At 37.8% G+C, this 20,250-nt stretch overlaps 1 protein-coding gene across 1 annotated transcript; it reads left to right on the top strand.

Moving 5' to 3' along the window:
• Positions 1 to 16: 16 nt before the first annotated feature.
• VPS36 (vacuolar protein sorting 36 homolog) lies at positions 17 to 20,017 on the top strand. The gene is made up of 14 exons (XM_014868869.2): positions 17 to 184; positions 1,979 to 2,047; positions 5,446 to 5,516; positions 6,568 to 6,682; positions 8,088 to 8,177; positions 9,506 to 9,592; positions 12,403 to 12,435; positions 12,554 to 12,631; positions 13,046 to 13,180; positions 14,077 to 14,142; positions 14,700 to 14,764; positions 15,209 to 15,293; positions 17,724 to 17,800; positions 17,884 to 20,017. Exons 1-14 carry the CDS (start codon positions 89 to 91, stop codon positions 17,975 to 17,977), a joined length of 1,161 nt encoding a protein of 386 aa, XP_014724355.1. The 5' UTR covers positions 17 to 88; the 3' UTR covers positions 17,978 to 20,017.
• The last annotated feature ends 233 nt before the right edge of the window (positions 20,018 to 20,250 follow it).

Here is a 20,250-nt window from a genome sequence, read left to right as displayed (position 1 = left end):
CGGGCCGCCACTAGAGGGCGTGCTGCAGCCGTACACGGTGCCTGCGCACCCGGCGGCCGAGGCCCGGTGCGGGAGGGGAAGGGCAGCCATGGACAGGTTCTCCTGGACCACCGGGCTGCTGGACATGGGAGAGACGCTGGTGGTCCAGCAGCGCGGCGTGCGCCTCAGCGACGGGGAGGAGAAGGTGACGGGAGCTGGAGCAGCCCCGCGCGGGGCCCGGCGGCGTGGCCGGGGCGGGGGAGGAGGGTAAAGGACGCGGCGGTGGGCCCCAGGAGGCAAGGGAGATGGCAGGGCTGAGAGTACGGGCGACGTCGGGCGAAAGATGCGACACGCAGGGTGTGGAGGGCTTGGGCTGCAGGCGGAGCATCCATCGGGGGTGTGGAAGGACGTTTTGCGCCAGGGTCTGGCAGGGTTTGTCTCTCTGGGGAGATTAGGGCGGAGCTGCAGGCTTGGAGGGGCTGTGCTGGTCGACGGCAGCTGAACATGAACCAGAGTGTGTCCAGGGGGTTAAGAAGGCCGATGGCATCCTGGCCTGAATCAGCAGTAGCGTGGCCAGCAGGGCCAGGGCAAGGATTGTCCCCCTGTACTCAGCACTGGTGAGGCCGCGCCCCGAATCCTGTGTTCAGTTCCGGGCCCCTCAGCTCAGGACAGACAATGGAGAGGATTCAGAGAAGGGCAGCGGAGCTGGGAAAGGGTCTGGAGCACAGGAATTAGGAAGAGCAGCTGAAGGGGCTGGGATTGTTTAGCCTGAAGAAGAGCAGGCTCTGGTGGGACCTTATTGCTCTCTGCGACTGCCTGAAAGGAGGGTGGAGTCAGGTCGGGGTCTGTCTCTTCCCCCAGGCAACAAGTGACAGGAAAAGAGGAAGTAGCCTTAAGCTGTGCTAGGGTAAATTTGGGTTGGCCATTAGGAAGAATTTCTTGACAGAAAGGGTAATTAGGCATGGGAATGGACTGCCCTGGGAGGTGGTGGAGTCACCGTTCCTGGAGCTGTTTAAGGAAACACTGGGCATAGCACTCAGTGCCATGGTCTGGTTGATGTGGGGATGTTGGGTCATAGGTTGGACCCGATGATCTCAGAGGGCTTTTCCAACTTAATTGATTCTGTGAGAAGGGCCTTGGACAGTGTGTGTGACATGGGCTGAGGGTTGAGACCCCCACAGGGTGCGTATAGGCTGTGTCACTTGTCACAAAGCGCTGACCACTGCTCAGACTGTCACTCCTGTACGGGGCTGAGCTTTGGTGTGGTACAGGGCATGACGCACAATTCACACTTGAGTCGTCCTGGCTGCTGACATACTCTTTTCTGAGCCATCCTGCTTATTGCTTCACTTCACTGCCAGACTGACTCTTGATCTTTCCATTTTTCTACACCATGGCAATTGCGTGCCCTCACAAAAAGCTGTAAAAGTGTGCTCCGATTTTACACGTAGAAAGCAATTTGCTAATGCAGATTTTCCAGGTACTGTTTTGCTGTCTGATAAGTAAAGATAAGTAAGTTGCTATTTTCAACAGCAACACAGATAGAAGTAATACTTCTGTGTGATAGGATGGAAGATTTCAGACTGTGCACAGCATCTTATTATTAGGTTGCTTTGCTTTTTTCACATAACTTCTACCTTCTTTGTCAGCATATAGTGAATAGTTCCAAAGCCAATGGCCTTATTTAAAATACATGTAAGAACTTTTGTATATTTTGCAGAGTATATGGAGGAAGAATCCCTCAGGATTTCCAGGGGGAAAGTTTATACACTTGAAAAAGGAAGTTTGTGTTTATCTATCTAATCCTTTTATCCTATTTTTCTCCATTGTTTCCTAAACTTCATTTATTTTGTTTTCTGGAAAAAAGGGAGTGTTCTCAAAATGCTGTCTGGTTAAATCTGATTGCTGTGTTGTGGTAAGGTGTAATGTTTCCAAGACCAGTATTTATGTAACTTACTGGTTTAATTTGTTGTTGATCTGTTTTATTTTTCCTACCCAGGTGAAATTTGATAGTGGAGTTTTACTGCTGAGCACACACAGACTGATCTGGAGGGATCAGAAGAATCATGTAAGTCCCATTTTTGTCTTCTGTATGTTATTCAGTTGTAAATAAACAATAAGTAGCTTACAATGAAAAGCCTGCACACAGAGAGGGGACTATTCCTGCCTTTGTATGTGTTTTGTTGTACAAGTATTGTCCACTTTTGGCTCTCAGCAGAAAGATTATGTAGTGATCTTTCACCCAGTCCTGCTTTAATAAAATAATTAAACAGAGATAAGAAGGGATAGAAATGTATCCTATAAATTTTTCTTTTATACTGCACAGAAATAAAGGAGAAGATCCTGCACTAAAAAACATTGATTTTGAAACTGAAGTTGAATGTGTCAGGCAAATCATAATGTGAAGTTCTCTCCTGTGCTCCTTGTCTAGGGAGGCCTTTTCTTACTTGTTGGTTTCAAGTCCAAGTTGCCCCACAATGTAGTCCCAGACCATGATTTGATAACAAGATGTGTTTGGTGGCAGCATTGTTTTGCACACATCTTGCCCTCCCAGTTGCCTGTTCTGCCATGAGCCATCCCTTCAATCAGCCAGAACATTTACTGTGCTGCTGTGGACGGCTGGTCATAGCTAAGTGGCACTGCCAGAACTACAGTGTATTAACTGTAGTAAAGCTGCTGAATGCTTTATGTCATCAACCACAGCCTGGGAATGTGGCTGGAAGTGGGAGAAGGAGACCACAAACACATAAAGCTCTAAGCATAGACTGTGACAATGGACACCACTCCACAGATAAAATTGAAGAAGTCTTTTTCAGAGCAGATTGGATTATGCTTGTTTTGGACACAATAAGTGAGAATTTTAACCCTGAAAGCCAAAGAGCATGTTAAGATGACAACTTCCCAAGAACAAATTGTATTCCACTGGGCTTTTGTGCAAGGGATGCTGAAGCACCTTTCACATTCAAAGGATGATCCCTAGCAAATATCGCATCCTTGCTTCAAAGCAGGGAGCTACTAATTCTGAAGGTAATGCCACCAAGGATATTCTTAATTTGGCAGAGCAGTATGATTTTTTCTTTAGAGATTTGCAGGAACAGTAGACCTATTTTTAATACAAATTTTTTCACAATGTTTAAAGAGCTGTTAGCCATGGTGGGGTTACTGTTATACAAGTTAGGGCTTGATTGTCCAGATCGTGAGCTGTTCCATATAAATTTACATGGGGCTTTTTTGCACAGTCATCACAATATTACATGAGGTAATGTGCTAAACTCTGTATTAATCACTTTCTATTTCTTCGTCAGCATCTCTCTGAAAGCTGAGCACGTACTGCAACAACCACTGCATCTAATCTTCTCACTTGGACTTTTTGCATGCTTGCAGTAATATTGGGCATTATGGCTTCAGCAAGTCTTAGAACTGAACATACCTCCATTCTCTCCTTTCCAACAAAAAGATTGTATTTGTCTCTTTTCCCAGTTTCTCTGTCTGCTCCTAGGCCATGTGGTTTCTTGTACTCTTCCAAGGTTATTGAATTTGTTAAATCGGCAGAGGAAGACCTTGGAGAAGAAGAAAAATAATAATCAAGCTGAGGCTTGATTAACAGAAGGGGCAGAAATGTGGCCCAAGGACAGGCAAAAATTACCCAGTTCTGAGTGGGAGTTGTAATTAACTTTGTTAGTGGGGTAAATAAAGCTGATTAATTTTCAAACTCTCAGTACTGAAACATGGGGAGCATGGTGCCCTTTTGTTGTCTTGGTCAGTTGTTATCTAAACTCTAAGCTGTGGTTTAACATCAGACTTAGAAACTTTAGCTAGCTTACCTAGAATAAATTTGTAGAGAGAGTCCCCTTGTTGTGTCAGCAATGTATAATAATTAATGGGGTACATGTCATTAGGTTAACATAGCAAACCTTCTTACAGAAACTGACACCTGGGTCCTATAGCTACTTTTTTTACATGCCATTGCAGTTGAACAGTGTTTAAAAAAAGGAATTCTGTAAAGTTTGCTACATAGCTAGATTTGTACAAATTTTTAAATGATAAAATCATGCATAATGTGAGCATGAGGCATTAGAAGACGAAATTCAAATAAACACACGGCATATTTAACACATTTCTGTTTTTGTATCCCTTCCTGTAGCTTCTCTCATCAGGAAAGGATGATTCTAAGTCCTTGTACTTAAAATAAGTTCATAACTTTCTATCTTGGAACTAAACGAATCAGTCACTTTGACAGTGCACATACCACGTATAATTGAACTCTTTGTCATTTTCAAAACCTTTTTTTAACAGAAGCATAATATTGCATATCTTTTAAAGTGTCCAGAACTTTGTGGCTGTTTTAAAAACATTAACTGTTTGTAATGGCTTTAGAAACTAGAGTCATAGAAGAGCCTAGATAGCTTGCAATTAAGAGTTTTTAGAAAAGGAAGTACAACCCAGGTTTTTTTCCAATTAGAGATTTACTTACTTGTTAGAGTTCCTGCATGTATACTTCCCTGCTCTCAAATTTAATGGGTATTTCATTACTCCATATAAAGAGGAACAATTTTGGTAAAAGGGATTGAGAGGGCCGTGTAACAGTGTCTGTTGTAAACTGCTGCCAGGCATTGGCAGGTGGAAGAGAGAAGTTGAGAGAGGGAATTGCAACCTGTGTTTCCTGCATTCTGTGTGACTATGTCAATCACCAAGGTGTTGTGTGGGAGATGATGTTCTTTAGAGGATGTTCACCAAAACCAGACCAAGCACCTTATTAGATGTTTAAATCATTCCTGTACCCATTTCTGTCTCAAATGCACATAGAAAAAGTTTAGCTTGGGATAGGTTAGTTTCCAGCAGATGGATACAGCCTTTTTTCTTGCTCTTTGTTTTTTTTTTTAAAGCACACTCCAATAAATGTGTGGTGACATGCATCAACTGCTGGATTAAGTCCTTCACTGTAGGATGGGTAGAAAATTTCCTATTTCATTCAGACAATAGTGTAGATTTTAGATATTCAGCATTTTGGAAGAATGGTGAGTTTGGATATTTTTTTAGCTCCCAAAGTAATATCAATGCAAAAATGTTAAGAACCTGTGAGTATTGTGTACCTACAGAGATAAGGTACAGAAGTGTGGAAATTCATGTGTTTACATTTTGACCTTTGATCTGAAGATTTGTTAAATCTCATAGTCCCTCCTATGAATATAGCTTGAGGTTTTTAAAGTTGACACATTGACACTTAAGTTTCTTGAGTTTTTTTAATTAACTAGAACTCAGTTTAAATTTTGTGCTATTTTTCTACCTGTATTTTACTGTAATACATTGTTTCTGTTGTTACCATCATATTTCACATAGAGTGCTTCAGGCAGCACCTGTAGATATCCATACTGTTTGTGAAATGGGGAAAGGGAACACTTGGGTTTAGAGAGTGAATAGACAGGATACAGTTTAATTCACCTGTCTTTGTGGTGTTTGTTCCAGGAGTGCTGCATTGCTGTACCTCTGTCTCAGATTGTATTTATTGAAGAGCAAGCAGCTGGGATAGGAAAGAGGTATGGCCATTTTCCTCATTGTCTTTTTCATATAGATCCTTTCGCATGCATGTTATGTGAGGTACCCAGTATTATAGATTAATTCATGGTAGGTTCTGTTTGCAATTTTAAGTTTTCATACTGACAGTCACAAGAGCCATTGAGGTCAAATGTATAAGAGAGTCATGGCTAATGTGGTTTGTTAAGTAACTGTCATGTAATCACTCGTGATGATTTTGGAGGTCTTTTCCAACATAAATGATTCTATGATTTTAAGTTTCTAAAGAGAGAAGAAATTTTGGCTGAAGAAATATATACACAATTAATATCTGCTTAAAGCCTACAGTCAGGTTGGTAAGGTAATTACCTGAAGGTATTCAGAAGAAATCAGTTCATTCACTAGTGCTGGAGGAGTAAGTAAAGACCAATGCAAGGATTATCAGTAAAGTGAGATGGGAATGGAGGACTTGCAGTCATGTTGTGGTAGCAGTCTGTTAATTTACCTAAAATCACGCTCTCCCAAGGTCTTTTTTTGGTAGTAGGTGTCCTTTTAGACAATTATTTTCATGCATGTTGTCTTTGAATGTTGGTTTTGGATAAGTTCACACACAGTGTCCACAAGCGATATATTAAAGTAGGATAGGTTACACATAATATTGAAACTTTTTGTTGTCCTGTGTCAAAGATAGTGTATTTTGGCTTTTGACCTGCAATAACTACTGCCAAATTAAATGACAACTTGGCAATCAGTTTTTATCCTAACTAAAAGGGTTTTTGGAAATTATTGCTTGAAATTTTAAAATTTGTTATGTTCATTTCTTAAGAATTGGTGGTAGGTACATTTTAAATTTGTAAAATGTTTGTGCTTTAGAGGCTGTAATAGTTTTTATGCAAGATCTACTGCATCGAAGTATTTAAATATTGATGCATAAATGTAAAACATTATTTGATAATCTTAAGCTCTTATGTGAGATAGTTAATAGAGGTTTTGATGAAATGGTTAACTTTGATGCAGAAATAGTTTATTTAGATATTACAGAAATATCTTCTCCTTCCTTTACCTTTTCCTTAGTGCCAAAATAGTAGTTCATCTTCATCCTGCTCCTTCAAACAAAGAGCCTGGTCCATTCCAAAGCAGCAAATATTCCTACGTCAAGTTTTCTTTCAAAGAACATGGGCAGATTGAGGTAAGTCTTGTACCATGGATGCCAAACACAATCATGTCTTTGGACATGCTTTTCTCCTCTTGCTGTGTTAGTGATAATTTCCCATGATCTTTCCATGTTTACTTTTGAGGTGGAGCTTTTTCAATACATCCTTTTGGTAGACAAATACTATGAGCCTCCCATGTTCTACGCTTTCATTAAATACTGCAAATAGATAGTAAAAAATGTCAAGAGGCATTACTTGTCTAGTCCTTATTTTAGGTGGTTAAGTATGATCATATACTTCCTTTTCTCATCTACTAAATTGAACATGGGATTTTTGAAAATGACATCTCTGAAATCTGTTAAATGTTTAACAGAGTAAAAGATGTTTCTTTGTACCTAACCCTCTATTGAACAGGAATCATAAAACTTATTCCTAATTATCTCTAATTTCGTTGCTGAACACGTTTTGTTGCCTCAGAACTTTTGTTCATTTTACACTATATAGTTTTTTTTTTTTAATCTACACCAAGTTTCAAAGGCTTTGAGCATTCTAAGAAAAATGTAACATATTCTTAATTCTAAAAGCCAAAGGAATTGCACCCTGTAAAGAAATTTCACAGTGGAAGATCCTCGTTTGACAAGACTGAGAACTTTAACTTTGGACTGTGGAAAAAGCTGTACCCGTTTATTGCAGAAAATCAGATTTGCAACTCATGTCAGTTAGAAATGTCTTAAAAATGCATGTGCTTGATCATACTCACTTTCATTTCATTGTGAGCAGTTTTCAGATTATGATTGTAGATTTATGCATAGTATAAATGTGTGGTTTTTGCAATCATAATTGTATTTATTTTAATCTTGTGTCTGAAAATCAAAGTTACTGTGCTTACTGATTGCCTAGCACATCAATTAAACCCCAGCCTTTCTTTATGACTTCAGAATGCTTTCCTGTAAATTTGAACAACGAAAAGGGTGGAATAGATTTTCTTTCTGGATACTGGTCAGTAGTTAACACTTAGTGTTAACTTACACCACGTTCTGGTATTAGCGGTAAACAAATTGGTGTAACTGATCTGGTTGTTTTTATATTGTTGAATTAGCAGATCAATAGCAATTGGATTGCTCAGCTTTCCTTCCTTTAAAAACATGCCTTTGAGTATACCTCAATATTTAGCATGGTTTGGGACATTTTGAATATCTGAAGAAATATTTTACAATATAAGTACTTAGTGACTACTTGGCTTCTCTTGTAATGTGAATACTTGCGAAGACTGGACATTAAGAATTTCCATATAACGAATTCTTTGCCATGGTTATGTAGGTGTTACGTTTTGACTCCATGCTTTGTGAAGTTTATTTCATCACCAAGATGCTAAAAATACACAAAGAGGTACTCTGCACAGTTCATGAAACATCCGTTGTCACTCTTTAATGTTTGCAGTTCTACAGACGATTATCAGAAGAAATTACACAAAGGAGATGGGAGAGCTTGCCCACTGGTCAGGCCATGCAAGTTAACAAGGATTCACGGGTATGTGCAGAGCTTCTGAGCAGGATCTGTGTGTAATCTCTTACTGCCACTTCTTGCCACCCCCATGTACCACATCCAGTATGTGACTAACCAACATCACAGGCATGTGCAGGATTCTGCTTTAGTTTGCCTGTTATTTCACTGGCATAAATTAGTTTCTCCTTTGAATTTTTCACATGATGGAGCAGTTGCCTCTCCTTCTTGAGTATGCTTAGATAATGAGCTCCTTTTTTTTGTTTGTTTTAGTTAGACAAACATACATAATTGTGCAAATACAATATTTATTTGCATATACTGTTATTCAGCATGTGAGGTCCAATGATGCTGGAGAATTTTTTGTCTTAGTTGTGATTTGTGGTTTATTTTGTTGTGTCTGGAAGTCAAATATATAACACATTACTTTTATTTAACTCTTTGAAACCGATATATGTTTGATTTAAATGTGTATTCTAAACTGACAGTTGTTAGGGAGAATGTCATATGTTGTCTGCCTTCATACTTCTAGGTTATAAACTCTGATAAACATGTAGATAGATGTTGTTTCTATATATTAATGTGCTGAATATATGAATATATAGTATTGGATGAGTGAAATAGGATGATTTAAAGATTGTTCAACATGAAATCCTGTAGGTGACCTTTGGTAAATGCAGCACCTATAAGCACAGCTGCATTTGGAGTAATGCATGTAGAATCTAATCAAAGTGCCTTACCTCTTCTTAAGTCACAGCAACTCATTAACACCAGTGCTAAGCTGTGCAGTCAGAGATGAGAGGTCTGACACTGCTGCCGCTTAGGTACCAACTCTTCTAGAACACATTTGGCTTCTGGTAAAAGTTTCACCATCACCCACATTCTAATACCTCTGAGGAAGGTAAATTAGACTGCACTTAGCATTGTGTTTCTATGTTTCTGTTTCTTCAGGCTGAATTTCTTGAAGTAATGTGCTCAGGCAATTTCACAGCTCTAGTATGGGTGTTCACATGGACTTGAGAGGCTAGAATTGAGATGAGCTGGAATACTCAGTCCAGATGTTAAGCCATATTAATAGATGCAATATACTATCAATATCATTATTTGTCTAGTACAGCTGATTCATACATGGTTCACATTTCTTGTTTAGTTTTTTTTTACAATAGTTTAAAAATTACTGTCAAGAAATGCACGAAATACTGTATAAATGATATCTGCTGTTTGGGGGAATATTTTTGGTCCTCTAATTTTCACAGGAGTGCAAATGAGAAAACTTAACATTTCTTATTTTGACTTTTCCTTTGTTTTTTTTTTTTCTTTCTTTCCTTTTTTTTTTTTTTTTTTTTTTTTTGCAGGCAGGAAGAATAAGGGCTGTAGGAATTGTAGGTATTGAAAGGAAATTAGAAGAAAAAAGAAAAGAAACTGACAAAAACATTTCCGAGGTAAGTACTTTTTAAGTTTCAAGGTCAGCCATCTGTCTGAACTTTTTAAATTCATTCACACTTTCTTTTAGGGACAGCTGAGACTATTTATTGTTTTTGTTGAGAAGTCTGAATTGATTGAAAGTGTATAGTTTGCAGTTATTATTTATTTTGTTTAACTGGCTTATCAATATATGGAAGGGTACTTCATTTAAACAATTCCTTTCAAGGAGATTGTTCTTTGAAACTAACAGTGTGTATTTATTAAACTAATTTTGGTTTCAGTTGCAAATTGAATATATATTAAGTAGAATATGCTGATCAAGTGTCTGCACATAACTGTGATGAAGCTAGATTTTCCTCTTATAGTCAGGTTTTTAGATGTTACATTTAGGCATATAATTACAGTAAAATGATTTGCAGTCCAGGCATCGACAAGATATTACAAGTATTTTGCAAAATACCTGGGCTAGATGGAGACCACCATTTTCTATAGAACCAGCACAGTAGTTGAATTTCAGATATCAATACTGATGGACAGTGGAGGCATTTAATTTCTTCATGTATACCTGAGAGCAATACCCTCAAAAATAGTCTAATTCTGTATTGGTAGTAGAGATTGATACAAAAGTACTCATAAACTACATGCAGCAAATTAGTTCTTGTGGCAAAGCTTTGTGGGATTCAGTGTGCCACAAGAAAAAGGCATTCCCTGCTCTAATACTTAAGAAAATTAAAGTGCCCTTGCAGGCCACATGCTGTTTTAGATTCTGGGAGCATTAAACTTTTTTGATTTCTGTCTGGGAGGAACGTAATGAATGAAGTTTTGTGTGTCGTTCAAAACGTATTGTGGTTACATGCGTGGGTATATAGTTCAAAAGGCATTGTCTGCTTATTTTTTCCTTTAGTAGCTTTGTCAGAGAGTAAAAGAAATCCATTTATACATGTTGTATGAGCAGAGGAAAACCATGACTTGTAAAATCCTGCCTTCCTCCAGCTTTAAATGTTATAAATGACTTAATTTAAAACATGGTGCCCTGGCTTCCAGGAAAAGGCTTCCTGCATCTGCTGTTCAGTGCTGATAAGAATCCAGTTCTTTAGCCTTTTGTTTATCTGAGGAAGTTCCTGTTAGGTGTGTGCACATTCCCCTTTGTTTCCAGGCCTGCCCTGGGTGAGTCAGGCAAAGGAGGAGTTAGACACAGCATACTGTTTATTTAGCTAAATCAGGGGTTCTTTTGATGAATGTTGTTTCCATGCAGGTATAGAGATTAGAAATAAGCTGGGAAAATCCCTGTCAGAAAACTTCTTGTTGATATCATATACAAGTGGAGTAGCAGGACTTTGATTTACACTAGAGATTGGGAAGTCTATTGTAGATTACTCAATTTGGCAGATTAGGGAGTAAGAATTATTCCAAAGAGAAGCTTTTGTTTTATTAGTGGTAAATTATTATTATACAGTGGTATATTTTCTTTTCTCTCTGTGGACCACTTAATTTTGGATATCTAATTCAGGTACCAAGTGTTAGGGGGCTAATCTTGTCCACTTAGCGGAGAAACACTGGCACTATTGGGAGGTGAAAAGCAAGCCCTGTCTCTTTCTAGAGACATCTCCTTTTGTTCTTTGCACATTAAATCTCTGATCAATAAGCTTCTACATAAGACACCTAAATGTAGATGGGAACAATGGGGTCTTCCTGCACAAATACTGCTGAAGTATGTCTTTCTAGTGGGAGATGAGTCAGAGTAAGCCAGAAATGGCATAAAGGCAGTGACTAGAAGCTATAGGCAGCATGTCTCTCTGGCCATTTGACAGTGTAACTGAACCTTCTTTAATTGTGGCTGGAGGGCTTGGGTGCTGCTGTCAGGCAAACTTGAGATGAAAAGATTCAGGAATTTTTCTCACACCAGTTGTTCAAAAGAGGTTGTTTAAAAAGATTGACCACCTGGACGTGTTGTCATGTATTTGAGAGAAGTGAGGAGGCTGAATGAGAATGTGTGTTGGTGAGAGTGGGAGAAAAGAGTTGCTTTTTAATATAGTTGCATTAATGGAGTTGCTAGCTCTCTCTTTTTTTTTTTTACCTGATTTTTTCAATGCTAGTTTATCATTACTAAAAGTTTGGAATTACAGTATACCTTCAGCTGTTTTTAAAGTATGATTTATTTAAGCCTTTGTGGGTTGTTGTAGAGTCGTCGTATTTGAGACCATAGCATTTTATTGGAGTACTTAAATGAAGAGATGTTGCCACACATTCCAGAGGTTTTGTCCCTCAGATATCCCCTTCCTTGCTCATTTGAAATGAATGTTTCTTGCTAAGTAAGTAACATTCACTGATGAAAGTGAAGTTGTCTTGTTTGGAGGAGTACATTTGTAGCTTTACAGCTGTCTTGCAGCTGGCCAGAAGCAACAGATCTCCTTGAGTGAGGGTTAACTGTTGGAATAAAACCTACCATCACCACCCAGAAACTTTCCCCCACCTTACAGAGAGCATAATAAACTTGTACAGTGTAATCTTTTCTGGGACTCAGTATCTCATTGTCCCTTCCTATCACATGGACATCATAAATCATACTGAAATCCTGTTAATATACTGGAAAAGTATGTGATTGTTTGATTCTCTTCTTCATTCTTTGTGGTTTATTTTAATTATAAGACATGCTATAAAACAGTTGTATCAACAAATAAGGTATGGTATCTCATATTGTAACATACTCATCTAAAGGGGTAGCAGCTCTTACGAACAGCTTGGGTAGGTGGACAAAGGCAGCTCCCTATGTCCATAAAACAGTGATGTAATTATACTGATCTGCATTGTCTGCTTTTCATTTCAGGCTTTTGAGGACCTTAGCAAACTAATGGAGAAGGTATGGATGGATGACATGTATCACTTGTCCAAGTAGACTTGTGCTTGTTTTCTCAGTTTTAAGCATGCTTTTCTCTCTTGAGCTGGAAGCTGACTTATCTCTGTGTGTTTCTTGATAGGCTAAGGAAATGGTGGAATTATCCAAGTCAATAGCTAACAAGATTAAAGAAAAACAAGGTGACATCACTGAGGATGAGGTAAATTAATTTTGTTTTTAAATTCTACTGAAATGTTCCTATGAAAAGCAAAAAGTTATCTGTTTAATAATGTAATGTTAGTAAAATTCCTTGCTGGTTGGTTTTGTTGTGTTTGGTGTCTTATACTTGGTGTACAGTTTACTTGCTTAGTATTAATTTTACTTTTAACCCTTCTTAAAAAGAATAATTTTACTGCTTTTATATAATTCTTTCTATTTTTTTACCTGTGCTGGTCAAAAATAAATAGTACTAAGTCTTGCCTATTCACTGGCTAGTGGTGGATTTCATTAGTAGAAAACTGAAGGATTTATTCGCCAAAACTGTGTTATAGTAATAAAATCAAAGATTTTTACAAACCAGAATCACTCAGTAGCTGATGTACTTTTAAATTTATTTGTTTGTTTGCTTGTTCAGACCATTAGGTTCAAGTCCTATCTACTGAGTATGGGTATAGCTAATCCAGTTACAAGGGAAACATATGGATCTGGTACACAGTACCACATGCAACTGGCAAAGCAATTGGCTGGAATCCTGCAGACACCTTTAGAGGTAAAGCACCACATCTTGCACCAGCATTTTCCATGTGTTGCTGAATTTTGATCTAAGTGTGTTTTGGCTGTAGTAGTCTGCTTCTTTTTAAAGCAGATTTATCAGCACAGCTTCCTATTCAATGTTAATGGGAGGAATATATACTGCCTTTTTGAATTAAAAAGTTCAGTACAAAATTTTCTTTGGACTGATGGCATCAACTTCTGATTTGCAAAATGTTGATGAGATTTAGAAAATTATTCAGGTGGTCTTCCTTCTATTTGAACAGCTCTGTATTCATCCCTTTCTGCAGAATATTTCTTTTTTTAAAGAAAGAGTGAAATGACACTGACTGAAAATAAAAAGTCTTTTTAAACTGCTTAAAATTTATATATTTTGCAAATATGGAACAGATTTAAGTACATTACCAGCCCATAGTAATATCTCCTGTTTTAATTTATCTTAAGATATTATAGATTACAGGTTTCTCACTAAAAAGTTAAATTTCATATTGCAACTTTATAAGGTTATGTTCCTCCTAAAAAGCATATATACTACAGTATTGTTGTGAAAGATATGTGCTACCTGCTGTGATCAGAATGGAAAACTGAGTTTTTCTGAAAAGTAAAAACGGTAAATTGATTGACAGATTTAATATATTGAAATTTCTTATTCCTGTGATTTATTCTCTGCTTTAAAATCCAAGTAATTCACAGACCTCGGATGTAGTGTCACTATTTTGCATTTTAAAAGGATTAGTGAAACGTACAACTTACCTCTTTAGTTTTTTCCCATTAGGGCCCATCATTTAGCCCCCTGCTCTGCTTCACCTGTTCAGTCAGCCATCAGCAAGTAGAGGTGCTGTTTTTACTGGGTGAATGCTGGTTCTCTTACCGCTCTGGTGCTTATTACCACAGGAGCGAGGGGGGATCATGTCTCTTACGGAGGTGTACTGCCTGGTGAATCGTGCTCGAGGGCTGGAGGTGAGACACTGCTTTGGGGCAGTATGTTATAGCAAGACTTCAGTCATAAGGAAATTAAAAAGGGTAAAAATGTTCCCTACCAATTGCTCATTCTACGAGTCTACAACATGATGTGATCAGCTTGTTATTAAAATTAGAGGGTTTTTACTTTTCTCATTCTTCCTTATAATACTTACGTATCTTCTACAAGTAGTAATAATATACACTGCTTTTTGTGATACCATGTAAAAGGGAAAATACATACTTATCTAGAAACAAAACTTAAAGGTCAGAGACTACTAAAGAGAGGTGAATGTTCTGGGAATTTTTTTTAACAAAGTACAGCAATTCTTTTTGTAAATAAGGAAAGGGGGATTATTATAGAACACATAGTAAGGGAACAGAAAGGAGCATGGAAGCCAAGAAAAGAGACTGCACAATAGAAAGGAAAAAGAATTAATAGTAAGTGTAGCCTGGTGTATTTTATAGCTGCAGCTACTAAAACTTTGGGTTTCTTGATATTATACAATATACTTGGAACGCAAGCTGTGAATAAATATGTTTTACTATTTTAATAGTTGCTGTCACCAGAAGATTTAGTAAATGCTTGTAAGATGCTGGAATCACTGAAATTGCCACTAAGGTAAGAGCTTTACAGATTTATTTATAAAACATGGCACTCAGAGGTCAGACTATGATTATTTAATATTTTACTTGAAGTAGGTTTTTTTTGTGGTTGTTGTGGGTATTTTTAACAAATTCATTCTTTGCTCAAAGGATACTGCCATATGCACCAACATCCACTCTGCATTAAAACATTAATTTTTAGTTAGGAAGACATTATTTTTTTCACTTGGCATTTTAACCAGGGTTTAACCAAGACCGGACATATGTCCTGGTCTTTTCTCTCTCTTCAGATTTTGAATGTGCTGTTAAGCTTAAGCTCATTTTAGAGAGCTTATTTGGGTTTGGGGGGATTTTGTTTTCCCTTTTTTAAAGTGGTTATAGGTGTGGATGCATTAGAAACGTGACCATAAGTGATGTGCACGAGGATTTTAGTTACTTTGCATCTCTTTTTTGATTTTAGGCTTCGAATATTTGATAGTGGTGTGATGGTGATTGAACTCCAGTCTCATAACGAAGAGGAAATGGTAGCTGCTGCTTTAGAGACAGTAAGTGTACTTCATTTCCTTCAGTGTTCTGAACATGCTAGAGAAATTTAAACACATTAGGTAAAAAACTTGAGGTATGGGATTTCCTCTTGAGGTTTCAAAATACAAAGCATTCCACTTCATATCTTCTAAGAGAAATATTTAAATAGCACTTCTCATCTTCAAAGTTCTGTGCAGGCAATAATCTTAGTCATAACTTTCTCTTTAAGGAATAAATTACTTTTCTATCTCTTTTCAAACTTCATTAACCTTCACCCTTCCTCCAAATCTTTTGCACTGTAAGATGAAATTCACGGCATGTATTGAGCACCTAATTTAACCAAAGTGGACTTCAGACACCGCACATTATGTGCTTGAAGGCAGTGGAAACAGCTCTTAAATGTTGATATAGGTAGTCGTTTCGTTTAGGTTTATTTCATAGAGCACTACATTGTATGTGTATTGAGTTTGCTGCTGTGAAGAGCACTCAGTAGGAGAGTAGTGTGTATAGAACTCAGCCTGCTTCATCAGGGAAAAAGTATGAATTGCTCAGTGTCATAAACCTTTGTGGTCTTGCTGCCTCTGGACCCTTTACAGTCCTGTTACCCATTACTTGTTACATGTCTTTCTGAGTGGAATGTAATTTTTTGATTTTCATACATTTGAGAAAAGGCTGATCCAAAGTTAAACACCAAAGTCAAAGAGGAGGCAGTCAAGAGAAAGTTAAGCTATCACAAACAGGTCATCACTTGTCACAAGGTAGACTGCTCAGTCTGCTTTGCATGACTGTCACTATACAGCTTTTGCTCATCAGAAAGATTTTTAGATAAAAGAAATGTTTATAGGAATTTAAAAGATTCCATTCTAAATCAACAACACTGAAATGCTTAACTCTTTCAGTATATGTTAATATTTTCAGTTTATTTTCTTAAATTTATAGAAAAATATCAAGACCATTTTAGGGCTTTTTCTGATTACTTTTAGTTTCTAATGAATTTTTTGTCTTTAGTAAGATTGCTTATGTCATTGAAAAGACAAGGAGGAACCTTACTTGCTAACAAAGGAGGTCAAGTGCAAAAAGTAGCAGAAGGTGGATTTATTACCAAGATGCCTTTTTTCTGGTTTTTTTTGTAATATGAGACTTTGGCTCCATAGAAGAATGGAAGGGAGAGGCTTCAACTGAGGAAGACTAGCTCGTATGGGAAAGGGAAGATGAGATCAGACTTGTGGCCAAAAGCACCCCACACTTTAATGTTACTGCACATTATACATTAAGTTCTGAGAAGTGAAAGGAAGCCATAGGGTTTCAAGCAGGAGAGAGATGTGGTTTTGAATGACTGACGAAGACAGGAAATGACACGGACATCAAAGGAATCCAAAGTCACCCTTGATGAGGGTAGTGGTTTGGGAAGGAAAGACAATTAATCACTGATTGTATAGCTGACATCCATTACTCAGATTTGATCTCTTAGCTTCTGAAAATTTCATGTTACGACTAATTTAATCTGAGTTTCTATAAAAGGACTACTGCTGAGAATGAAGCAGAATAGACCCCTCCCCACCCAGTTATGTGGGAAGCAGGAAATGGCAACTACATCCGGATTTACAACTTTGCTTGAATCTAAAGCAACGGAGTAATGGAAAAATTATTAATTTTTAGGGAATAAAACATGTTTATCTGGGAAATTCAATGCAATAATAAGTCTAGACTTCATATGTAGTATTTTAGTATTTTAAACATCCACATGTCCAATGTGTGTGGGAAGGTTTCATTTTAATAAGAAGCATGGCTGAGACAAAAGGGCCAAAGTTTTGAGTCCCAAGAGGGAACCTGTCTTTTGTGTCAGCTGAACGTGATGGTGGCTTTTAGTTACTCCTCTAGTATGCCATAATGTCATATGAAGTACTAAGGTGTGGGGATTTTCCTGTAGGCCGTGGATTTATTTTAAATGCCATAAAACTCAAATTCTTCTCTTCCACTTGAGATGACTTATATTTCTACATTAATGAGCTGGCCTGAACAAGTCTTTTATTTCCTCATTTAGGCTTCAGTGTTTGCAGAATCACTTAGAATTGTTCTGCTGTGTAAATACTGATGGAGACTGTATTCTGCTGTCCAGGCTATTCCAATTTTTCAGTTCATTTGGTTCCAAGGCATCTTTTAAAAAAATCCAAAGGAAAGGGTATCATATGATTTTTTTACAGTTTTAACTCTTTTCTCTCTGCCTTTTTTATACTTGGCAATTTTCCCAGGACACAGAAGAGATGTTTTAAGGGGAAATACTCATAATTAGTTGTACTTTTTAAAAAAGCAAACAAACTAATTTCCTTCTGAAGGGATTTGCTATCATTTTATCACTTCTCAAGGGTAGACCTGATTCAGTAGCTGAGAGAACTTCATTGTTCTTTTAATGCCATAGTTTGTTTATTTGTGTATTTGGTTTTTGATAGGTATCTGAAAAGGGTTCTCTCACAGCAGATGAGTTTGCTAAGCTGGTGGGGATGTCTGTTCTCTTAGCCAAAGAAAGGTAAGTAATAATTGTTACATTTAATACTTCAGTTATCATGTTGTCCTCAAGTAATACAGGACATCTTCTTTTGCTTTCTCTAGGCTGCTTCTTGCTGAAAAGATGGGCCATCTTTGCAGAGATGATTCAGTGGAAGGCTTGAGATTCTATCCAAATTTATTTCTGACACAAAGCTAATACCATTTGTGTACCATTTGTTATGTAATAGTTGAACAAGAAAGCAGAGGGCAGAATCTTCCCAAGAACTGACTTTAAAATTTTTATTTTATTAGTCAACTGCAACAGACATGAACATTGCAATGCTTTTACAGTTCTCAGGTATTTCAAGTGCTGAATCCTCTTACATGGAACTGAAAGGAAATAGAAATCACAAAGTCAGAAGCATGTCTATTGTCTCAAGACAACTCACTCATTTTTCAACTTTTATTTGGTGTGCTGTGTAGTTTCTCATTTCAAGAGAAGATTCCACACCAGTGAAAGTGGAGGGAATATCACCGTAGAGTGCTGTGAGGGTCAGCGCCCAGAAGCCAGGTTACTGCATACTCCAATTCCAGTTTGTTTATGTCTGGAGCAACAAAGCAGACAGATGTATCCACAGTGATAAGAAACGGGACTTAGGTGTGTACTGAGGTATATGGAACAAACTAGTGTAGAATAACCCCTTCTCCCAGAATTGATGAACAGTTTTCTGGGGGAGGATCTTGGGGCTCTGGAATTTGAGACAGAACCTGCTGCAAGAGAGATTATTGTATGTCATGCGAATCTAGAAATTACCATGTTTATTTTGTCACATCTCACGCAAATATCTCAGATAGAAGCATTGTTAGCACACACCTCCTCCCTCCTCTTTCCTTGCCATCTTCCTTCCTGTCCATTTATGCTGCACTTTGGGTGCCCTTTCTCTGTCCTCTCCGTAGCAGAGTGGAGCAGCCTGTTGTCACTTTACCAGAATCTGTGCTTTAATGTGCTTGTATTTTATCTTGTACTTCTAAAAAAAGATCATTTGTTTGTTTCATCAGCCTATTACCTGTTTTGGGGAAACAGTTCATTTGCTTACCTCCCATATGTGAAAATTAACATGCTTTCTGTATTGAAAGGAGGAAGAAGACTATCACCCTGTGTTTAATAATCACAAGGTATTATTGTTTGGTATTCCTCACCCTGTGTTCACACTGAATGCAATATGATAGCCTCAGTTTTCATAACTCCAGTGGAGTTGCTACACTACTTGAAGATCTGTCATGATAATAGCAGTTAAGTGGATGTTTATGATCCACATTACCTGAATTTTTGGCATTTTGGAGTGACTATTTTTAATACATAAAGTTAATTCAAGGTATGGGTAAGAACAGCATACAGGTAACTGCATTGTGGTTGTGATGGCAAGATCAACTTTACAAGAAAGGACAAAAATTTTAATATGAGCCTGAAGATATTTTCAGAACTATTTCAGTGTTACCATAGCATGAGTTAAGAGCCAATAGTTCTGTGCAGAGATTCCTACAGAGATTATGCCTGTGGCTTGTAAGATGCCCTTTATATCCAGGGAATTGTGTCCTCTTACTCCTGTCACAAGCAAACTTTTCAAGCAGTGCTTTCTTTAAGGCAGTTTTCTTCTGCTCCACAAGGGTGCTAAAAGTTAGGTCTTTGACACAGCTGAAAGAATCAGTTCCACACTATTATTACTGTGTTAGTCACCTGGTGTCATCTCTTCAGGAGCCTTACAGCTTGCTGCTTTCCTTCATCCTCCTCACAGCCCACAGGAGAGATCCATGCAAAGTACACCGAGCACGACACATCTAAGGAGGGACTGAAAAGTGAGAAATTTGGGAGCAAAAAGCTGTTTGTAACAACTCTCTTTTGCCCAATAAAAACTGTCATGGAAGGCCAGTGGTTTATGGCCCTCAATCTCTCCCCACAAGGTGGCACGTCGTGTGCAGGAGGAACAAAACCTGAGAGGAAATGCCAGGTGTCAACTACCAGCCTCTTCCTCCAACCCTGAGTGTTTCATTATCTTAATTAAGCAATAATAATACAGCCTATTTAGAATAATGGTACTTTCTCAAGCTTTTATTTTCCAAGATTTTTCCTTGACTTTGTTTTTCCTCCAGGCAAGAAGTCTATACGGTAAATTGTATTGCTGGTTTAGAATTTAAACAGATACATGAGAAAATGACTACTAGAAAGTAAGAAAAAATTAAAACATTTTCTTAAATAGATTGTTCTGATGAGTTTTTTTTCCCCTTCTAAATGTTTTAAATGCTTTAAAATCTTTACACATTAAAATCTTGTGGTTCCATGGGGCAGGTTTTTAAAGCACATCATATTTTTCCTGTCTCACTTTGTACCTGAAAGAGTACAATGTAGTTTTGATGTAAAGGGCAGAATTAAATGTAATTAGAAGGCCTTGCTTCTGTTGCTGAGTAGCCTGTGACCAATCCCAGCCAGAA

The sequence above is a fragment of the Sturnus vulgaris genome, chromosome 2 (assembly GCF_052056855.1).
Source record: "Sturnus vulgaris isolate bStuVul1 chromosome 2, bStuVul1.hap1, whole genome shotgun sequence".
Classification (NCBI taxonomy): Eukaryota; Metazoa; Chordata; class Aves; order Passeriformes; family Sturnidae; genus Sturnus; species Sturnus vulgaris.
Note: the sequence above shows the minus strand (reverse complement) of the source record. Positions and strands in the feature narration are given on the sequence as shown.

Bases quoted from the DNA above. Each gene is read 5' to 3' on its own strand.
- VPS36 (XM_014868869.2), top strand. From the start codon at position 89: ATGGACAGGTTCTCCTGGACCACCGGGCTGCTGGACATGGGAGAGACG. The intron at 13,181-14,076 runs GTAAAGCACCAC...TTATTACCACAG, and splicing joins TCCTGCAGACACCTTTAGAG to GAGCGAGGGGGGATCATGTC. The intron at 15,294-17,723 runs GTAAGTGTACTT...GGTTTTTGATAG, and splicing joins TAGCTGCTGCTTTAGAGACA to GTATCTGAAAAGGGTTCTCT.